Source organism: Sarcophilus harrisii, chromosome 1, assembly GCF_902635505.1.
Source record: "Sarcophilus harrisii chromosome 1, mSarHar1.11, whole genome shotgun sequence".
NCBI classification, from domain to species: Eukaryota; Metazoa; Chordata; class Mammalia; order Dasyuromorphia; family Dasyuridae; genus Sarcophilus; species Sarcophilus harrisii.
The window spans coordinates 621,921,167-621,944,827 of NC_045426.1; the positions used below are offsets into that span (position 1 = coordinate 621,921,167).

At 34.9% G+C, this 23,661-nt stretch overlaps 1 protein-coding gene across 1 annotated transcript in view; it reads right to left on the reverse strand.

Moving 5' to 3' along the window:
* KCNQ3 (potassium voltage-gated channel subfamily Q member 3) overlaps positions 1-23,661 on the reverse strand; it is a 433,417-nt gene that overhangs the window by 55,270 nt on the left and 354,486 nt on the right. Inside the window, exons 5-8 of the mRNA XM_003760398.3 lie at positions 23,081-23,236; positions 19,736-19,846; positions 12,372-12,467; positions 8,183-8,277 (exon numbers count right to left, since the gene is read on the reverse strand). Coding sequence (XP_003760446.3) covers positions 8,183-8,277; positions 12,372-12,467; positions 19,736-19,846; positions 23,081-23,236 — 458 coding nt within the window. The remainder of the gene's footprint in view (positions 1-8,182; positions 8,278-12,371; positions 12,468-19,735; positions 19,847-23,080; positions 23,237-23,661) is intronic.

Consider the following 23,661-nt stretch of genomic DNA (forward strand, 5'->3'; position numbering starts at 1 on the left):
TTTTTAGATGAGGAAACTGAGGCACAAGAAAATTAAAGAATCTAAGTGGCAAAGCAAATTGTACACCAGATTTAAAGTCAGGAGTGTAGAATCTAGTCTGACTAGTGGAGGAACCCTAGGCAAGCCACTTAAAAATTCTCCTATTCTCAATTTTCTTATCTGTAAAATGGGGATAATTACTACCTATATCACAGTTGCTGTGAGGACCTAATGAAATAATTACATAAAATATTTTACAAATTTTAATGTACTACATAAATATTACCTATTATTCTTTTGTTCTTTAATGTGCATATTATTATATTTTATGGTTGTGATTATAAGTTGTAATTTATAATATATGAAAATAAATTAATATAAATTATAATTTATAATAATTTATGCATATATAGAAAGAGATGATAATGATGATGATGATGATGATGATGTAGTGATTTGACTCAGATTACATAGGTAATAAAAAGCAGAATTAGCATTCAAATCTAACTCTTCTGAATTCAAATCCAGTGGGTTTTTTTTTTTTCTTTCTACTATGCTGGTGAACACATTTGTATATGTGGTATATGCACTTGTGCGTATGCATATTTGTCTGTATGTAAAAATCAGTAGAAAGGAAAAACATCTCAATTGAATACTGTTCAGAACACTGTTGTTGATATTTAAGTTCAGCAATAGCCATTTGGATTTGCAGTGTTTCTTGCTTTTTACTAATAGCCATGGCCATCAAAAAACTCTTTCAGTATACAATCACCCTTTCTATAGCACTGACTCTGCCTTTCTCAAGAATTTTTTTTTAACCAAAAAATGAAACAACAAAAAATACACAGTATGTAAAAGAAATTATGGCATGGCGTGGCATCTTGTGAGGGACCTAACAAGCTAGGAACATTCAAAGGATGGTAAAGGATCAATTGAAAGGACTAGATAGACTCAAGTCTAGATGGCTTCAGATATAAGTCTTCAAACAGTCGAAGGGCAGTCAAGCAGAAAATCTTGCCCTGAGAGGGCAGAAAGGAGCAGTGAATAGACAAGGTAGGGAGGGATATTGACCTCAGCTCCCAATAAGGGAAATCTTCCTAATAATTAGAGCTGTCCCTGAGTGAGATGGAGCTGCCTGATGACAGCATTGGAAGAGACTCTAGTTGATAATTCATTAAGAATGCTGTAGAAGGGGAGTTCTCATTCAGTTAAAGGTTGAAATTGATTCTTGTGATTCTTTCCAACTCTGAGATGTTGATTCAAAAGGACCATGTCCTCCCATCAAAGAGGAAAAGTGCTTCTTTATGTGTTTTATTCATATAAGAGCAGATTTTCCCCTTCTATACTTTAAACTCATGATTCCTGACCTTTGCCCCTTAATCTAAGTCCTCTTCCTTGTTCATAATTTCATTAGTTTTACAATATATATTTTGGTAACTGGAGACTCTATGGTAATAATGAAATTGTCAATGGATCAGGATTGGAGGAAAGGGAAACTGCACTGACCAGAGAGGCTGGTAATTAGAGTAGAATGCTCAGGTACTCATACATGGTCAGAGCAATTGATTTAGTTCTTACTTAGGCCTATTGATTGCTCTATAAATCCAATAATTGTAGTTAGAAAATCTAGATTTCAGCTAATCATAATAATGGTTTTGAGTAGGATCAATCTATAACCGTATGCTGTTTCCCATTTCCTAGATTCATAGCACAAATTGATAATGAGATGATGTTTGAAAAGCATTTTACAAAACCTTAAAAATAATACAAAGCTATTATTACCACAATAACAGTATCATCCCACAAACTGGAGTACAAAGTCAGTTTGTAATTGTCTCTACTACCAGCTAGCTAATGATTTTTGGACAAGTGACTTTCAGTGTCAGGGCTTCAGGTTTCTCAGATGTAAGATGAGAACTTGACCAGATGATCCACGAATCCCCCTTTAAGCTCTAACACGCTATACACTATGATGCAGGATTCATAGAGTTATAGAAATCACCTCATCAAGTCTCCTTCCTTTTACGGATCAGAAAACCAAGGCCCATGCAGATTAAGTGGCTTATTTAAGGTTATGCAGAAAAAGAAAGCCCTTGTATGTTTTCTAACTTCAAACTTAATTCTCTTTTCATAATGTGCTATTTCCAGCAATAACAAACTAACATTTAGGGAACACATTGTTTGGACTAGGTTTTTGCATTTTATTTCATTGAAATTATTAATTCTCAGAGAGGAAATATCCACTACAAATGAAGATTGAGAGATTTTGGGAAGTATATATTCTTAGAAAATTTCCAGGGGAACTGATAAATTAAGAGGCTTGTCCAGGCCTCCTGGACAATATGTCTTAGAAGTATAACGGAACCTGAACCTTCTTAACTCTGAAATCAACTATCTATTACTCTATGCTTCCTCTTAGAGAGGACATACTTATTACCAAATATATTACATGTATCATTGTATTTCATTTTCACAAATATAAGTACTACTCTAACTACTTTTTAGTGGGGGTAACTGAAGAAGTGATCCTTTCTAGTTCTCAATGTATAACTCTTATGATCAGAAGTCCCATGACTTGCTGAAAGTGATACAGCTAGGAACTAGTGAAATTGGAATCATAGTTTCCTTATAGAAATTCAGTGTATTTTCTTTACATGGCCTTTGTTCTAAGCATATAGGACATATAGGACTGACATCTGTCAGTCAAGAGTTAATTCTCAGGATATATAATTGGTCAGAGGTTGTGGTAGAGACAAGTCTGTAGAAACAAGCCCTTACATGGCATAAAATTTTGCATACTCTGCTTAGTTACATCCTTCAGTCTGTCCTTAACTGTTTTTTCTCTACATTTTACTTCAGCATAACAGCCTGGACTAAGCCTTTGCCCTTTATCAGTCAGTCAATAAACATTTATTGAACTACACACAAAGAGCTATAATTATGTGTACCCTTTGGCCCAACACTACTAGAGAGCAAAAAAGGGGAAAGGATATTTGTATTATTTGTATAAAATATTTATAGCAGCTCTTTTTTTATGGTGGCAAAGAATTGGAAATGGAAGGAGTGCCATTAATTGGGAACAGCTGAATAACTTGTAGCATATGATTGTGATGGAATACTATTGTTCTATAAGAAATGATGAGCAAGATGATTTCAGAAAAAAAGCTGGGAAGTCTTATCTGAACTGATACAAAGTGAAAGAGGCAGAATCAGGAGAACTATAGTTCAACATTATTATAATGACGACCAACTGTGGAAAGTTTAGCTATTTAAACAATACCAAAGAACTCACCATGAATTATCTACCTTCAGAAAGAACAGATGGACTCTGAGGGCAGACTAAAACATACTCTCTTATTTTTCTTCTTTTTGGATGTATATGTTTTCATTTTTATAAAATGGCTAATAAGGAAATATATTTTTCATGAGTTCACAAGTATAAGGGATATCATTGCTTGCTTTTTCAAGGAGTGGGAGGGATAAAGGGAAAATTGAAACTCAAAAATTTTTTAAGTAAATGCTATACAGTATGATTTCAGAGAGCCCTGGAGAGTCTTACATGAACTGATGCTAAGTGAAATGAACAGAACCAGGAGATCATCATACACTTCAACAACAATACTATATGAGGATCAATTTTGATGGATGGGATTCTCTTCAACAATGAGATGATTCAGACCATTTCCAATGATCTTGTGATGAAGAGACCCACCTACACCCAAAGAGTGGGAACTGAGTGTGATTCACAACATGGTATTTTCACTCTTTCTGTTGTTGTTTGCTTGCATCTTATTTTCTTTCTCATTTTTTTCTGGTTTGACTTGATTTTTCTTGTACAGAAAGATAATTATATAAATATGTATGCATATATTGTATTTAACATATACTTCTACCATATTTAACAAATATTGGACTACTTGCCATCTAGGGGAGGGAGTCGGAGAAGGGAGGGAAATTGGAACACAAGATTTTGAAAGGATCAATATTGAAGAATTATCCATGCATATTTTTGAAAACTAAAAGGCTTTAATAAAAAAATAAATGTTGCAAATTTTTTAATGTAATTGGGAAATACTTAACAAAATAAATTTTAAAATATATTTAAAAACATCCATTGAATAACTACCATGTACTAAATATTCTTTGGGGTTACTAGATTAGCCAGAGTGCAGGCAACATTTTCAGTCTTTCAAGAAGCAAATCACATCTCTGCTCTCCTTCTCTCCTATTTGCATCCTGAAATTCTATGTTTTATGGTCTCATCCAATCATTCTCTGTCCTAAGATACTTCTTAGCTGTTAATATTCTACTGATCATTCTGTCCTGAGATCCAATTTCATTGTATTTGATATTCTGAAATTCTCAGGACTAAGGTCTCTTCCAGTTTTATCATTCTATATTCTGTACCCTAAAACACTTTCCAGCATTAGCATCTGTGTTTGTAGGCCTCTTCTAGCTCTACTGCTTTATATTATATATTCTGACATTCTATGTTCTAAGATCCCTTCCAACTTTAATATTCTATATTCCATGCCTTAATAGTCTGTTAGATTCCTTTTGACTATAGCATCCTCATATTATATTCTATGCTCTGATATTCTGTGCTCTAAGGTCTATTCTAGTTCTGTATATATTATTCACTTCTAATCTTTTAAAAGCCAAAGTAACAAAAATGCCAACACAATCCACATAGCCCCAGAGATACATCTACTTTCAAAATGGCAACTAACCCCAATTAGCTGGGAAAAGTGACCACTTTTAGGGAAGAGGTCCAAGTCAGTGCCCTTTAGAGGCTCTTTAGAAATATAAAGACAAATCTGGATGTTATCTTCAGTCTCTTTCTTGACAATAACAAAGGCATACCAGAATTCAATGGCCCCTTTCCCCAGTGGACTTTTTGCCATAATATAACTGCCAAGCAAAAAACTCTAGGGCCCTTTTTCTGCTACTAAAATATAGTCTACCTTTACTTCAAGAATGTTTCTAATCTCACAGAAGCTATCTCTAGCACAATGTATTACTGAGCCTCTGTTAGGAAGATCGTTTTAATTAAGCATATATATACACATTCTCAAACAGGCATACACACAAACAAAGACATATATAGATCCATTCTTAAATATGTAGTCACAAACATATAGCTTGTCTTTTTCCAGGGCTTACAAAGGTATGGAATCAATGGTGTTATGATTATCTGATTTAATTGTTATTCTAAGATAACAATTCTAACTCTAAAATTTTGTGATTGTGAATATAACATAAAAAGACATGAAGGCAGAAAAGCACATGCTTTCTGGGGAAAAAGTGAAGCTAATTCACTTAACTCATTGTATTGACACTGAAGACAACAGACCATAAACTTATAGAAATGAAAGAGAAGCAAGGTCATATATATACAATCCCCTTATTATACAGGTGTTTCAATACAGCAGATTGTGTGTTAGAAAAAAAAAAACTTTGGATTTTTTTTTCAAAAAATAATTTTTGAATGATTTCAAAATCATTCAAAGCATTGTAGTCTCTTTAGCAGGAAATTGTTGCAATGAAAGTGGCTTTGAAAAAATATTATTCTTTCAAAAACTAATAATGTAAGATGAATTGGAAATGGTTTAGTGGAACCTATAAGAAAAGTAGAGAATTCTAGGCACTAGGATTCTAAATGAGAAAATCCAAAAGGTTGAAGAGTTTGTAGAAGTAATCTACTTAAACCTCATTTTGAAGTATATCATAACAAAGAAATGATCATTGAGAATGTATTTGAATATCTGTGATAAGAAACCAGGGGTGTTGTAAGTCTCAAATGAGATAAGGGATATAAAGCTCTTTGCAAATTTTAAAACTCTACATGAATACTATAACTATTGTTGTTGTTTGTCTACATCACCAAGCCTCCACTTTGGCAATAACTTAATTCCCCTAACCTTCTACTGCATTCCTGCTGAGCTCAAGAAAAGATTATAGAACTATACAGGTCTGTACAAGTAAATGTTTAGTTAGCCAGGTACTCAGAGGTAGGTATGGGGAGATTAGTATGCAATACATTTTAAAGTTTAATAAGACCATTTATACTTCCTAAGCCTCAATAATCAATGAAATAATAAAGGAAACCTTGATTTGTATTTATTGCTAATTTTGAAGTGTGAATGCTCACCTTGAAAATTTAAGTCAGCTCTCCTGAGTTCATTAGAACTTGTTCCAGCACATCCCTGCAGGAAACTCACTACCTAACAAGTTATCTTTGAAGAACTATCATTGATATCTATTATGTCATTTATGACAGTGATTAAGATCAGATTTAACTGTTAAAATTGTTATTTAATTAATGTCAGTTAGGATCAATATGCCAGTTCTTTGGGTTATCCATCTAATTGCAAATCATAGTCTGGACCATGGGCCTCCTTCTTTCACTTGGTTTTTTCTGTGTGGGTAGTGAGGCCAAAAATCTTTATAATGATTGTGGATCTTATTTAGGAGGTCTGCAAAGTTTCAGTATTGATGCAATTAAGACAATATTACACACAAACAGAAACCTATGAAAGATCACATCATCTACATTAGAGTCCTTCTTGCACTGGGAATGATTCATCAACACATTTATCTTGTATAGAAGACAGGAATGAACAATGAATTAAGCTTAGCAAATAATAAATTGAAGATATTAGCCTGGATTGAATTTCAGAAACTGTGTAGTACTTTCAATAACCACAAGCTTCTCCCTGAAACAAAGGACATACACACATATGCATGCACACACACACAAACAAATATGTACATATTTATATATTTACCACTTTTTAATATTTTCTAGAGATGCTACAATATATGGCTGTGAAGCAAAACAACACAGTCTAGAAAGATGTAGTTACTTACAATACAGTAAGCAATGGATACATGCATGTTAGGTGTAAAATTGCACACCAAAGATAGTTCAAAAAATCATCAAAAAAAATACATGACCAGAAAACAACATGAGTCAATGATGGAGCCAGAGGTATATTGGAGTTGATGGGAGAGACAATTGTTACATTCTGGAAATTGGAAAATATTATAAGTCTAGGGTTTGCTTGATTTATATGTTTAATTGGGGGCTTGAGGGTGGAGTATGAAACTCTTCCCAATATCTTCCTTTATATAGGACAGAAATTGGACTTTTAACCTAACTCCATTTTGCATTTGCTAGGTTTAAAACAGATGTGACTGTAACTTTCTATCCTTTAAAGTCTCTTCTAAATCTATGGCTCTGATTAATTAAAAAATCAAATATAAATTTAGCACAATGCTTTCTGACAACGAAAATAGATCCTTCATCCATGTTCTGTTCTAGCCAATGTGAGGAAGTGGGTTTCCATTCATAGATAGATACATAGACACATAGATAGATAGATACTAGATCATAGATATAGATAAATATAGATAGATATAGATATAAACTTGGGTAAATACACACACACATCTGAGCTTTAGTTCAGCTCCTCCACTTCTGTAGAACTCAAATAATAACTAGTTTCATAGATTCATAATCTATCTGGTCTTTCCCTTTCTTATCTCTTCCATTTTTTTTCTATTCCTAAATTGTCCCAGAATCCAAAATGATGTAGATCAAAGAGGGCAGGGTCGAGTTTGATGGAGTCAGTGTCAGGTCATATTTAGGTTGGACTAGATGTAGTTGAAGCAGGTCATTAAACCTGATAAGACATGGTCAAACGTAATGAGGTATCTTCAGAATGAGTGAAAAAGGCTAGATGGGATGAACAGAGTTGGAGAAACAGAGTTATGATTAACAAAGGATAGTCAGGAAAGATGAGATAGGGTCAGAACTGGTGATACACATCCAGGGCAGTCAAATCAAGGTCTGTTTGCCTTAGTTTTCTCATCTGTAAAAATAGGTATAATAACACCTACCTTAATGCACTTATTTTGATGACAAAATAAGATAGTATTTATAAAGCACTTTGCAAAGCTTAGAGCACCATATAAATGTTGTTGTTATGGAATGGCAATTGCCACTTTTCCCCATCTTGTGCTGGTGCCACTCAAGTATATTAAACCTTTTTCTAACCTTCTCAACCATTCAGAGATCAATATACACTTAATGAAATGCCAAAAGGAAGTTGGTTAAGCCATGAATCAAAACAAAGTCTATAAGCATCAGAGAAATGTGTCATGCACTATAAATTCAAGGGGGAAAATAAATGCCACTTGCCTGAAATATGGAAAAGAAACGATGGATTCATAAAATCTCCAGGTAGCTACGAGATCAATCCTGTTGGGATTGGTTGCATAATACCTCCAGGCAGCCTGAAAAAGGAATAGGGAGAAGATAGGAGAACAACAAAGTTTCTGAAGTGAGTATTAAATGAGTTAATATCTGTGAAGAATTTAACACAAGGTTTGATAGATAGTAGTGTGGAGATTAAAATTATATCACTTAAAATAAAAGAAGACATAGATAGAGGTCTGAGCCAATGGCACTTAATTAAAGGATTCATGGTTCTCTCTACTGAAGTGGACCTCATATCTTCCTTCTGATCTGAGATGCCTCATCCTTCCAGGGACCTATTTTTATTGGGCTATGTGACCACTCATTCCAGAAAAGCTATACTAAATACAGAATAACTCCACTGAATAAGCAAAATAATATATCAACAGGGTCACAAGTTGGGTGAAGCAAGGAATATCTTCACATAAGATAGACAGGTTTCTCCTTAATTTGGGCAGGAGGAAATGGTACCAGCTATCACAGTCAATGACCTAAGTTGTCATATGATGGTCATCTGTTCTATTGGACAAGTGATTGGTCCAGAGATACAAAAATGTTTGTGGGACTTTTCATGTAGTTGTCACCTCTGTCAAGTTGGACTTGGTCATCATCACAAGACAAAATAAGGATAGAGGACTTTTCGTTAACTTCTGATAGTTAAGCTAGTGAATTTAGAATTTGCAACTCACAGCTCTGGAGCTTATATACAGAATTTTAATATGATTCTGTCAAATTGATTAATACTAATTGGAATAGAGTAATGGTGCAAAATTACCTCCTCAATTAATACTTATTCCCTTCTTTTCTCCCTTCCCACAGTGACCATCTAGCTCATACTTAAAGACATCCAGTGAGAAGGAAGCTAGTCCCCCCAGAGTCAGGCTTTTCCACTTTTGGATGTTTGAACTTCCAGTTTGTTGTTTCCCATTTACTCTGTATATATCTTATATGTACATAGCTGTTTGCATATTATCTCCCCCATTTGAATGTGGTGCCCTCAAGGAGGGCAAGGGTTATGTTATTTGGCCTTTTTTTCCATCTCCAGTGCTTGGTACAGTGCCTGCCATAAATATTTTTTAAATGTTTGTTAACTTGACCTCTTACAGTAAGCTGAAATGTAAACAGGTGCAATTGAAACTTCCACCCTTGGTTCCTGAATCTGCTCGCTAGTACAAAGCAGAACAAACTTAATGCTTCTTCCCTGTGTTATTTTTATTGTATTTATTTGGTCATTTCAGTTGTGTCTGAATCTCTATTTCATTTTCTTGGCAAATTCATTGGAGAGATTTATCATTCTTTCTCTAGCTCATTTTGCAGATAAGGAAACTCAGGCAAACTCACCCTGTCTGACTGAGTTTCCTCATCTGCAAAATGAGCTGCCCAGGATCACATAATCAAGTAAGTGTCTGGGGTCACATTTGAACTCAGAAAGATGAGTCTTCCTGATCCTAAGCTCAGAGATTTATCTGCTGAGCCATATAGCTACCCTTTAAATATTTGAAGACAGTTTTCATGTGTCCTCTATTCTCAAGCATCTGATATTCATATGGCATGGCTTCTCAACATGGTGCAACAGAAAGAATACCAGAATTGAAATCACAGAATCCAGTTTTGAACCTGATAATCTGTACAATCTTATAAAAGTCACAATTTTGTGCCTCAGTTTCCTTATTTGTAAGTTGATGGGTTTGGATACAAGGAACTCTAAAGTCCATACCATTTCTAATACTAAAATCCAATAGTCTTTTTCACCAGTGTGGGAAAATCTCAATATAGAAATTTTTTTTACCAATGCAGAATGATGACTTATATAGATCATATGTACCCTGAAAGCCATGGGGTCAAATTCAAATAGGAATAAGGACCACTAGGTCATACAAAAGGATCTCTATGGGTCAAATATTGAGTTAGAAAATCACATCTTAATATTATCTGTGTTTAACTGTATTTTGTAAAATATTTCCAAATTATATTTTAATTTAGTTTGGCTTGATTATGGGGTGGGCTTGTGGCCTGCAGTGTTTGACATCTCTACCTTGGAGGCAATATACAATGAAATGACTTCTCCATGTTGGTCCCAGAGCTAGCATCATAGGCAAGACGCAAATCCAGGAGTTCCTAACTTCCACTGGTAATCTCCTATGCACAATATGTTTCCCAGCTTGTGACTTAACTAGTCATGTAGCCTCAGGAAAGGCTTTCACTCCTCATGGCCTCAGTTTCCCCATCTGTACAACACAGTTAGACTAGATGATCTGTGTAGTTTCAACACTATGTGCTTGTCAAAAATTCAATTATAAAGGCTTCTTAATTGATTACTTAAACAATTGTGATTCTTAAACAAATTTTAATTCAGCAAAGTGAGTTCTAAAAGAAACTCAAAGACAGGGGGAGAAGTGATGTAATGCTTTAACTTGATCACTAGAAGATTGAATATAATCAAGTTCTACTCTGCTTTTTCCTGATCCAAACTGTGATAAAAAAGCTTTCTTTCCAAAGATTTTATACCCTGTCCACCCCATAATTACTTTCAAAGGAAGGAGCACCCCCTAGTGGAAATGTAAGAAATTCTTTTCATAATACATTGTAGTGGGAAAGCCACGTTCTTTGTTCAAAAAGTTTTGGGATGTTTAAAACTTTCACATGTCTGCAACATTTGCCAACACTTCACAGGTTCATCTGAATTAAATATGGGGAGACTGTGAGAATTCCACTCATAAGGAAGTGGTTTTTATTATATTTTAAAGTGCTCCTTTAATACTAAAGTAGACTTCTCATATAAAATGAAATTAAGCCCAGGTCAAAAGAATTAAATGGGAAATGAGCTACAGTAGATGACTTCTATAATTGACCTAATTTTTTCCTTTTCCTTTCTAAGCATCAGAGTGCCAGTGATGGACAGTCTTCTAACTTCAAGCTTATTCTGTTTGCTATATGGGGCATCTGTCTTCAGGAACTACTCATTTTACTTGCAGCTCACTCTCTGATCTGTTCAAATATCACTTTGGCTATCTTGTCCTCATGCTGATATTCTTATTGCTTTCCATCTTCCTTTCCTCCCTTTCTTTCCCCAATCTCCACTGCCTAGATCGCTTCTCTTAATTAGAATGTAAACTCTTAGAAAATAGGGAGTCTTGCTTTCTTGATTCTGTATTTTCAGCACATGGTACAGGGCCTGATACATCATAAGTACTTATAAATCTCCATCCACCCATCCATCCATCCATCTATGTATGTATGTATGTATGTATCTATTTATCTATCTGAACATCTAGCTGTCTGTCTAGCTAGCTAGCTACCTATCTACATACTTCATATACACATGGATGCAGAGTTACTTGCCACAATTAGGGAAGATAATGAATTCAAGGGTGGGAAGAGCAGCTGTTGCCAAAAGTTCTAAAGAAGCCATCAGCTTCTCTTCTACTCTATTGGCCAAAGGACTAGAAAAAAAAAGCAGAGTAAGTCCAGACCTATGGGTCACACTGCTCCCCAAAATGGTACTGAAACTGGATTTGTAAAGCTGCATCAGTTGAAAATAAGGAAAGCCAGAGAGTCCTGTGAAAAATCTCTGTGCAAGAGCAGTAAAGCTCTAGGGAATCTGCTTCCCTGTGTAGCTTTCCCCTTTAGAATCATGCTGTGTTTGCTTATGTTAAACATACTGGAAAGAGATTTGTATACTGGATTAAGTAGCAGCTATCTGAAGTCTCAGGTTCAGCAGCTATCAAATAACAAGGTAATTTAAAAAAATCTGTGACACATTATTAGGGACAACTGAATTTTTAATGATATACTCCAAGTTCTCTATACTCTTGGACATGCTTATAACAAAAGTTATGGGAGTTAGCCACTAATACTGACATATGTAATTACATTCATACAGAGAAAGAGTAAGGGGGAAGAGAAAAGGAAAGAGATAGAGAAAGAGACAGGCTAGAGAGAGTAAGGGGGAAGAGAAAAGAAAAGAGAGAGAGAAAGAGACAGAGAGAGAGAGAGAGAGAGAGAGACAGAGAGAGAGAGAGAATATATTATATATATATATATATATATATATATATATATGAATAATAGCATTGTATCATCTAAAATTTTAGCTCACATCTTTATAATCAGAAAGTCAGGGAAAACAAACCTGTATGAGTTCAGCTGCTGGTTTCCTTCTTTTCTCAAAATGTTTCTGTCGATGTTGTTCTTGTACCTTGAGAGCCAGCCCTGATCCAAGAATTCCCTGATTAAAAGGAATATTGACAAAAACAATTAGAATAGATCCCTGGACACTCTGGACAATCATTCTGTTTTCTTTGACTTTGTATTTCCAACACTGAACACAGTTCCTGGAATATAATAGGAATTTACTGAATGCATATAACATGGATTTATATTCATAAATCCATAATAATAATAATAATAATATTGTTTATATAGCACCTTGAGGGTTGAAAATACTTTACAGATATTACTTTATCCACACAGCAACCCTGAACTGGGAGGTAAGTAAGCTATTATTATTCAAATTATAAAATTGAGGAAACTGAGGCTGACAGAGATTAGATGACTTGCCCTAGATCACATAGCTACTCGCAGAGCTAGTAATTGTCTAAAGCAGGATTTGCCTTCCTAACTTCATGTCTATCACTCTATCAGCCAAGAATGTCAATAATAGTGCCCTAGACAATTGCAATCCTTAATATACTATATAATTGTGAATATTAAAAAGGATCAGAAATAGTCTTAATGTTGAAGGAATCAATAGTCATCTAGTCAATCCTTTCATTCTATAAATGAGGAAACTAAGATACCTAGAGGGACAAGGTTTACTTGCCTAAATATTACATGGCAGAATGGGACTTGAACCCGGTTCTTCTGGTTCAAAATCCAGTGTTCCTTTTGTTATTTTCAGTTTAGAGCCCTAGAGTACTAGGACACTCTATAGAAGATATGTCCCCAGATGAACAAAAAGATTCAAAGGAAGTCATGTATTTGCTCCTCACTTATGAGTGCATTAGGAAGAATGACTGTTTAACATATATTTATTTTGGCATTTAATCATCTACCATATCTTACCTAAAGTAGAGGAAGAAATAGATTCATTTCTATGCAATGACTTTAGACATATTTGTTTGGGAATATGGTAGACCTGGGAGAAAAAGAAGGAATCCTTTCTTGTTCCATTCTCTGTCATCTCTTCATCATCTGAGATAATCCTGAAACTCATGGCATTAGCTCTGTGGTCAATTCCATGATATTCATTCTTTCCAGATGTTCCCTTCCCTCTTGAGTCTTCCCTTCCTTGAGTCTCTCATGGAATTTTGGACCTTAACTTTACACTGTTCATATTTTAATTTGTGAAGAAAGAAAGAGGCATAACAGGATAGCAGCAAGTTGGAAAAGGGCAAATATTGCTCCAGTTTTCCAAAAGATAGAAAATAGGACTGGCCAACTATGGTCCCTTTATCTTGACTATGATTGCTGGCAAAATTACACAATGTGTTTTTGTTATGTTTTTAAAGAGATAATGATCATTTAGAAAAGAAATCAGGGGTCACAAAGAGGCAGAATAGCTTCATAAAGAAAAAGTTATTCCAGACCAGTTCTGTGTTCTTTCTTTTAGTAAAGTTACTGAAGTAGTAAATCAGAGGGATACTACTGATATCATTTACCTAGATTTTAGCAAAGCATGTCACAGTATAAAACATATAAAGAAATATGGACCAGGCAATAACATAATAAGATACTTTCAGAATAGGCTGAATGGACAAAGCAGTCATTTAAGATTTGGTGCAAACTTAGAAGGAAGTCTCCAGTGTAGTACCTCCAGGATTTGTGTTCAGCCTTGGGTCATTTAACATTTTTATCAATAATTTGGCATAAAGAACATAGTTATCAACTTTGCAGATGGCAAAAAGCTGGGAAGGATCACTAGCACAATGGATGAAAAGGTCATAATTTTAAAAAGATCTTGGCAAGCTAGAATATTGGGCAGTTTAATGATTTAATTTGGATAAATATGAAGTTCAAGAAGAACAAAGGACAAAGTATGGCTACATAGTAGTTCCACCAAAAATACATGGAAATTTTAGTGAATCACAAGCGCTAAAAGAGTCAATACTGAGATAAATGCCAAGAAAGTCATTGGATTCTTTGGTTACATGGAAAGAGACAGAGTATTCAGGAACAAGGAAATGATAATCCCATTATATTCTGCCTTGGTAACACCATACCAGATATATTGAATTCAGTACTAAGTAGTCTATTTTATTTTAGAAAGGATAGAGGAGAGTTACCTAGAAAGAAAAGCTAAAACAAAACAAAATAAATCCTACATTCATGCAATATGGGGATTGGATATGTGTCAGCTCAATGTTTGGCACATATTGAATATTTGAGGAATGCTTGTTGATTGATTTATCAGTTGGTTGGTTGAAGTAACTGGAAATTTTTAACTTGGAGAAGAGAAGACTTCGAGAGGATTGACAACTCTTTTTTATGATAAGCTATCATTAGAGACAACAGTTTGTAATATTGGAGAGAGTGCTGATCCTAGAGTCAGGAAGAGTTGAATTTAAATGCTGCCTAAAATGTTTATTTGCTGTAGGCTTTTGGGCAATTTATTTTAACCTTTCTGTGCCCCAATTTCAACATCTATTAAATGGGAATAATAGTACCTATTTCCCAGAAATATGTGAGGATAAAATGAAATAGCATAAGTGCTATACCAACCTCATAGTAGCTACTATTATTGTAAAGAGGAGAACTTAATCTTATTTTGTTTGGTCTCTTATAAAACTAGGGACAATGGGTAGAAATTGTTAAGAGGCTAACTGAGACTTGATATCAAGAAAAACATCCAAACAATTTGAGTGGTCCAAAGATACCTGAATAGAGAATAGATATCTTAAATCAAACATTGAAGGATCTCTTGTCAGTCATGTTATAGAAAGATTTTTTTCTCCCCTCAGGAACTAGTTGGACTTAATAATTAGTAAGGTCCCTTGCAGATCAGAGATTTTGTGATTTTATAATTTGTCAACTACTTATGTTCACCTCTTCATTCCTGGTGAAACCTCTTTGAAAAAAAGCATCATTTTGTATATTCTTTCATATGATTTAGCACTGAAGCAGAGATCTTTTAGTCCAGCCTTCTTATTTAACAGATGAAGAAACTGAGACATGGGGATATTTAGCAACTTGATCACCATCAAAGAGGTATTATCAATATCAGAACCAGATCCAGAATTAATGCTTGACTTTAGGTCTATAGTACAGTGCCTGACATATAGCAAACACTTAATTAAACACTTATCATTAAATAGAAAATTTGTGTTTCCTGTATCTTGTTTCTTCAAACTGATTATGCACTTGAAAGTAGTGAGCACACATCAAGCTTCTGGGTTCCTCATTATGACAAACATAGATAATGTAATCAAAAAATTCTCAAACTGAATGTACATGAAATCCTTCTTAAAGAGTTTGTCTGTTTCCCTAAATATTGTTTTAAGAAAGTTTTATTATAGTAGACCATATGAAGCAAATGAAATTTGACTGCTAATCTTTTTTAGACCTAAAGTTGTAGAATTTTAGAATTAGAGAAGAAACTAAGAGATCATCTTGTCCAGCCCCCTCACTATAAGTATGGATGAACTAAAACTAAACCAAAAACAACAATCCAAAAAACAGTGAGCTTGAAACCATGGATCCTTTCCTCCATTTTACCTATGCAACTTTAGACAAATAACCTATTTGATTTTAGTTTTCTCATCTATACAATTGCAGAATTTTAAAAATGGTAGATGTTTGAGGTGATTTTCATCTCTGAAAGTGTGAAAGACCAGAGAAACAACATAGCCTCTGCAACATAGCACAGATTAGAGAAATGCATTAAAAAGATACTGATGTCAGTAAGGAAAATGGAGAGGAAAAGATATGTTCAAAAGAGTAAGAATTCAATTCAAAATGATGAATACTTAGTTAAGCACTGTGCTACCACTGTTCTAGGTGATGGGGAAGATAGAAATAAAAGTGAATCAGTTCTTAATTTAAAAAAAATATATTCTAATGGCAAGGGATGAGGACTACATGCTCGTCAAGAAGGAAATAGAACATATAGGCAAAATAAATACCAAGTATTTTTGCTTCAAGGGAGGAAAAAAAGAAAGAGAAGAAAGAGTCAGAGACAGCTATGGAGAAAGACAATAGAGAGAGGAACAGAAAGACAGAGAACTTTAACAGTTCTTTTTACACTCTAGGCTTTATTTTGTTGTTGTTGTTGTTGTTGTTATTATACCAGGGGATTTCAACCTACATCTTAATTCTCCCTCACTCTAACCTCTCAATTCCTCCTTTTCCTGCTTATCCACTCCCCTTACCATAACCTTTTGAGCTACTTCTCAACTCTACCTCAGCCATACACAAAAAATCAGATATTTTGATTTTGCCATCTCCTACAGATATATCACCTCCATGTTCAAGAATTCTGAAATTCTCTTATCCAGTAATAATATATTGGCTTTTCACTTTTCCCTCTGCCTTTCATTACATAATCCTATTCTTCATTTACACTGTGACCTCCAAACCCTTGACTATAATTGTCTCCCAGGACATCTCTGTTGTACTAGCTTTTCTTTCTTTTTCTTCCACAGTGATTCCTTGGTTAACTAATTCACCTCTACACTGTCTTTCTCTCTAGAATCCTTAGACTCCTTATCATATTGCTACGTCCTGTCAAACTTCAGTCTTGAATTACTTCTGATTGGATTCACTATAAATTTATATTACACAGCCTTAACTGGCCCAGGCTATCCTACTACACTTTCCTTATCAATTCACTATATCACTCTCCATAGTGACTCTTCCAAACTTTCCTCCTCGAACCTCCTATAGCTCCATCTCCCCAACTCTCGATGCTGAGAACCTTGTCCCCTATTTTACAAAAAGAAATTAGGTCACTTGCCATAAGCTCACTCTTCTTCCCTTCTCTTCACCTTCTATAACTCAGGTACTTTCTGCCATTAAAACTTTCACTTCTGTCTTACATGATGAAGTGACTTTCCTCCTTAAGTCAAGCCTAACCCTTCTACTTGTTCAAGTGATCACATTTCATCCCTTCTATAACATATTGCTCTTTCTATCATTCTCCACTTTTTCAATCTCTGTCTCTCTCTGTTTCTCTATCTGTCTCTGTCTCAGTCTCTCTATCTCTCTTTGTCTCTCTGTCTCTCTCTGTTTCTTTCTCTCTCTCTCTCCCCTCTATTGTCTACAAATATGCCTGTCTCTCCTATCCTGAAAAAAGACATCACTGGATCCCTTCATCCTTGCTAACTATGATCCTTTTATAGCTAAAAAGACTATCTACAACAGGTATCTCTACTCTATCCTCTCATTTCTTAAACCCTTGAAATCCGGCTTTCACTGGTATCATTCCACTGAAACTGCTCTCTCAAAAGTTACTGATGATCTTTTAGTTGCCAATTCCACAGGCTTTTTCTTAATGCTCATTCACCTTGATTTCTCTGAAGCTTTCTACAACGTTGATCACTTACTTTTCCTTGATTCTCTCTTCCATCTGGGTTTTGAGACTTCACTGTTTCCTGGTTCTCCTATTTGTCTGATTGCTTTTTTTCTATCTCTTTTGCTGAATCCTCCAGATCCCACCCTCTAATCATACACATCTATCAGGGTTCTGTCCTGGACTCTTTTCTCTTCTCTCTCTACACTGTTTCACTCAGGATATCATCACCTCCCCTAGATTTAATTATCATCTCTATGCTGATGATTCTTAAATCTATCTTAAATAAGATACGATCTTGTATCTCCAACCACCTTTCAGACACCTCAAACTGGATGTCCATTAAACATCTTATACTCAATATGTTCAAAACAGAACTCATTATATTTTCCCCTAAATTCTCCATGTCTCCTTTCTGTATTACTGTTGAGAGTAATACCACACTCAAATCCATAAAGCTCCCATTTTTTTAAATTCCAGTGGCTCTCCTTTTGTCTCCAGGAACAAATGCAAAATCCTCTATTTGGAGTTCAAAACCCTTTATAACTTAACCCCATCCTACATTCCCAGTTTTCTTATATCTTAGTTTCTGACATGTATTCTTCAGTCCAGTGACACTAGTCACTCCATCTGTCAACTCCAGCCATTTTCTTTGGCTATTTCCTAAGCCTTGAATGATCTTTCTCTTTCTTTTCAATGGCTTACTACTAGCCAGAATTCCACCATTAGAAATTCATTTTTTTTAATTAGTGCTTTCTTTTTAAGTTAAAATAAAATGCTCCTAAGAAGAAATTACATTGTAAGTTTTTTCCCAATATTTCAGGGATATGTGGATTCAGTAATGGGAGTATCTTCCATCAATGTAAATTGAATCCCTTATCTAACTTAGTAGGTAGTAATTGGAATTTGCTATGGCTATAACATTCATTCAATCTGACACAATAACCAATATTGTGATGAGTCTCTCCAAATTTAATTAAGTTTATACTCAAAGGGCAGACATAACCTCTATCATTGGTTCCATATTCAAAGCCTTTCCATTTTTGAAAGGACTGGCTGAAGGCTATAGTATACTAACATGATCTTTGAGAATCCAGGGTGTATACATACTACAACAGTGTAATAGGAGGACTTGAGTGAAGTGAATTGTATTTAATCAATTGTTTATACCTTGGAGTGAATGAGTTTATTGGATCCTTAATCCACAATCTTTCCAAGGGCTGCATTATCTATTTTCTAGTCAAGAAAATAGCAAAACAAAATGTCAGACTTCAAATCTATGATCAACTGTTAATTGTGTGTTTTTTGACCAAGTCTTTTGATTTCTTTTGTCCTCAGTTTCCTAATCTGTAAAATGTGTGTATATGCATATGTGTGTGTTGACTATTAGATGATCCTTTCAAATTTTATAATTCAGAACTCAGAATCATACACTGTGCTGACTACCTTCCTTAGAATATTGTCACTCCCCTCCACCTCCATTCAATGTCTTTCCTTAGATATGACGCTCAAAACTCAACACAATCCTGCAGATATAGTTTGATGAGGACAGAGTACAGGGGATTATCATCTCTTTAAATCTTGAAAACTATTTATTCTTGACCAGACCATCTTCTCTATTACTTGTATCTCTGCTCAGACAAACCTGTCATGGCTCCACTTCCCCAGCTTTCTCTGATGAAAATCTTTCTTCCTATTTTACCAAAATAAATTTGGTCACCTGCTATAAGTTTACTTTTAGTATGCCAGCATTGGGAACAACATAGCAAGCACCCAAGGTTTTAATACAGTAGTTGCCACTAACTCATTTTGTGATCTTGCCTAAGTGTTTTAATTTCCCTAAGGTTTGGTTTCCTCATCTGTAAAATAAATCCTTGAATTATTGGCCTTTCAGGTTAATATGAGCATCATATTATGCTCATGAGCATAAATGAGCACAGTCTTTATAAAGTGTTCTACAACCACAACTTCACAATTATAATGATACTTACAGCTGGAAGAGCAAAAAATGAGACTCCAATTAGGGAAAAGGTGGCTGCAATCAGACGGCCTTCCCAGGTTTTGGGGGTCTTGTCTCCATAACCAATGGTTGCCAGAGTAATCTGTACAAAGAACAATTCTGTCATATTACAGAACAGGGAAGATAAACTTAAGCTGATCCTTCTAAACTCCACTTCCACCCAGGTCTGTGTAAGTGCTGGCACTTAAATCTGTTTAAACAGATATTAGATAGATGACCTGGTAGATACCAGAACAGACAGTGTTTTAAACATATATATTCATTCATCTGTTGTCTCTATTAAAAAAAGAAGAAAAACATGGCATGATACCTAGAAGATCTCAGAACAGGGTTCCTACTTGAAAATGATAATATACTGTTTAATTTTATTGGAACTATTTAATTAGATCCTATTTCCTACATATATGCATATATAAGAATAAATATATGTGTATACAGGTATATGAATATATATAATATGATAAAAAATTGTGTGTATATATATATACACACACACGTATGTGTGTATGTGTATCTAGATCAACATTTCCCTTTTTAAGACTATGAACAGATTGACATATACTCCCAAAGCCAACTAAGCCATTTCAGTCTTTGGTCTTTACCTTGGACAATCTCCTTTCTACTTCTTTTCTCTCTCTCTCTCTCTCTCTCTCTCTCTCTCTCTCTCCAAATAAATAGATTGCATATGTGGATATGTATGTGACTACAGTGCAGTGTGGTATGAGAAGCAGAATAGAAAGAATGGTATAGCATTGGAATCAAGAAGACCTGGCTTCAAGTCTTAACTGATACATACTGTCTGAATAACTCGAGGCCATTGATTTTATCTCTCAGGGAAGCAGGCAACTCTAAAATTTTATCAATTATAGACCAATTGGTGATTTTTATCCATTTTCCTCTACATTGATGAAAATCACCATCATAACAACAGGAAAAAAATGCATACACAATATAATAAATATAACACTATATGTGATACATATTATGGAGAGACATATAATATACACATCTATATGCAGATGCCAATTGATTTGCAACAAAACTCATTAGAGTTATGGGCCATAATTATCAAAATTTACCAGATTAGAAATTAAAACAGCTTATTATCTATTATCTTGAAAATAGTTTTGATTTCCTGAACTCTAGCAATAGGTCTTGGGGACCACCAAGGATTCTTGAAAAACATTGGTCTAGTCAAATGTTGGAGTTGAAGTCAGGATATCAACACAATAAATATAACAAATACAACTTTTAATACTTATTAGCTGTGTGAACATGAGGGAGAAAATGAAGTTCTCTGAACCTCAGTTTTGTTCTAAAGTGGATTCAAAGCTCCTTTGTGAGGAAAATTCTTATAAGCCTTAGGATGCTATATAGATGTGATATACTATTATTTTCATGCTTTGACAAATGTTCATTAGTGGTGTGCATGTGGGTGTACATGTGTTTACACATGCACACGAGTATTTAAAGTACCAAAAATGGAAAGCATTACTTTGCTAAGTGGTTAGCTCTCTGTCAGGGACCATTTGTCAGTGAAGAGATGCCTGTTTAGATAAAGATTGGAAAAGATGATCTTTGATGATATTCTATGATTCTAACTCCATTATGCTTGGGCTTTGAAATTAACAACTATATATAACTCTATTTCTATGAAAGAATGCATTTCAAGTTCCAAATCAATAACTTATAGTAGATTTTTTAGAACACAAAAAAGTCCTGATTACTTTTTTTCTTCCTTCCTGTAGTCTATGCTCCAGCCAAAATGCCAACTTGCTCTTCCTCAAGAATATTCTACATTTTCCCATTTCCCTACCTTTTCTCATACTGTTCCTCCCAACTTAAATGCTATTTTCCCTGAGCTTTAACCTACATAATCCTAAAGGTTCAGCAAAAATGCCAACTCCTCGATTCAGCAAAAATCTACTTATCTATTACATGTGAGTCACTATTCTGGGGGACCAAGGGATACTAAGGTAGAAAATTACACGGTTTTTGTCTTTGAGGAGTTTGTAGCAACTCCTGGGCTAAAACATATATATGGGTAGATCTAATATGAGGCTGATGGAAGCAAAAGAAAAATTCAAATAATTAATTCTATAAAAGAGGAGAAACAATATTTTCAACTGAGAATTGCTTGGGGTGGGGAAAGGCATCAGAGAAGTCTTCACAGGGGTGGTAGTCCCTGAATTGACCCTTAAATGATAAGAAAAGAAGCTTTGGACAAGGAGAAATGAGGAAGGTGTGCCTTTTAGGAATGAGGATAACCTATAGCAATGCATATGGAAAGCATGGAGAGTTCAGGGAACAAAAAGTTATTTAATTTGCCCAAAATTGTTGTGAGCCCTGACCCTAACACCTCATATTATCTTTATATCTTTTCTGAGCCTGAGTTACCTTGAATATAAATTGGAAGTCATAATTCTACACTGCCTACTGCCTCACGAGATTATGAAGAAAGGGCTATAGAAACATGAGTTATAGAAATATTATTTTCATTCTCTCTCTATTATTCATGACACCATTTACAAGTTCAGTTAATAGTTCATCAATCCTCTCTTTTCCAGGACCTCTGAATATACATCAACAACACTGGGTGATCTTGTGGCGGGGAAACTGGATTCAAATCCTACCTCTGACACCTACTGTATTCTTGACTGTAAGTCATAATCCCCCTGAATTTGGTTCCTTAACTGTAAAATGATAGAATTGGACTAGAGAGACTCTGAAGGGTCTTCCAGCTTTAAATTTCTGTGCCTATGATCTTCCTCTATTTGCATCTAGCTTTCAGATCTATTATCTCTGCCAATCTGTGAAACTATAATAAAAGCTCACATTCACCTAATACTTTGGGGTTTATAGACTCCTTTACTCACAACAACCTCTATACAGAAAGCTGTGTATTATGAGCCTGATTTTATCATTGGAGAAATGATGTGACTTGTCCAAGATCACACGGCTAAATGAAATACACAGATTTTTTGACTTTAGGTCTACCATGTTTTCTATTAAACAACAGCTTCTTACAAACACACATCCTCGATCATAAAGATGTTCAGATGTTAATGTAAAATCTTCCTCATAGCTGGAAGGCCACACAACACATGCCTTACTGATGACAGTGGGCAGTGGCAATGTCTTTTCCTATTAAAGATGCTGCATTTATAGTATGAGGTAATGGTTGATTTTAGCTGCATCGAGGGAAACAAAAAGGCAACCCACTCCCATACCATCTTCTCTTGATTTCAACCACCATGTTTCTTTCATCATCTGCCCCATGGCTAATCTCAGAGAAGCTGTATGGGCTGTGACTGACCAGACCCCACCAGAGAGCATCAGCATAAGTCTCAAATTCTTCTTTTGTCTCCATTCCTTGAGCATCGATCTCAGGCACATCTTTCTCCACCAGGTAGACAAGAAATGAGGAAAGGATCAGGGTCAGGAACCCAATATACCAGGCAGTGATGAGTTCCTAGAAAAAAAGGCAATTGAAGAAAAGCATAAACTGATTGCTTTTGACTGGTGTAAACAATAAATGTGTTGCATTGGAAAAGGAATGAGAATGGAAGCTGGAGAGAATGTGACAGGAAGATTTGTCTTTATAATTCTTGAATCCTGGTTTTAGGCTTGAAAAATAGAAACCAATGTATATGTGAGTTGTCATAATATGACTTTTTAGTACAAAACCAAATGGCTTGGGTTCAATGCCCCGCTCTACCATTTAATAGCTGTATGATCTTGATCAACTCATTTGATTTAACCTCAATTTCTTCATCTACAAAGCAGAGGTAATTATATTTCCACAACCTATCATATTAGGAACCTGCCTTCTTAGTTATTTTTAGAAATACCATAATTATTCATCAATTCCTTGTTCATCCCCACACCCTTCCTGAT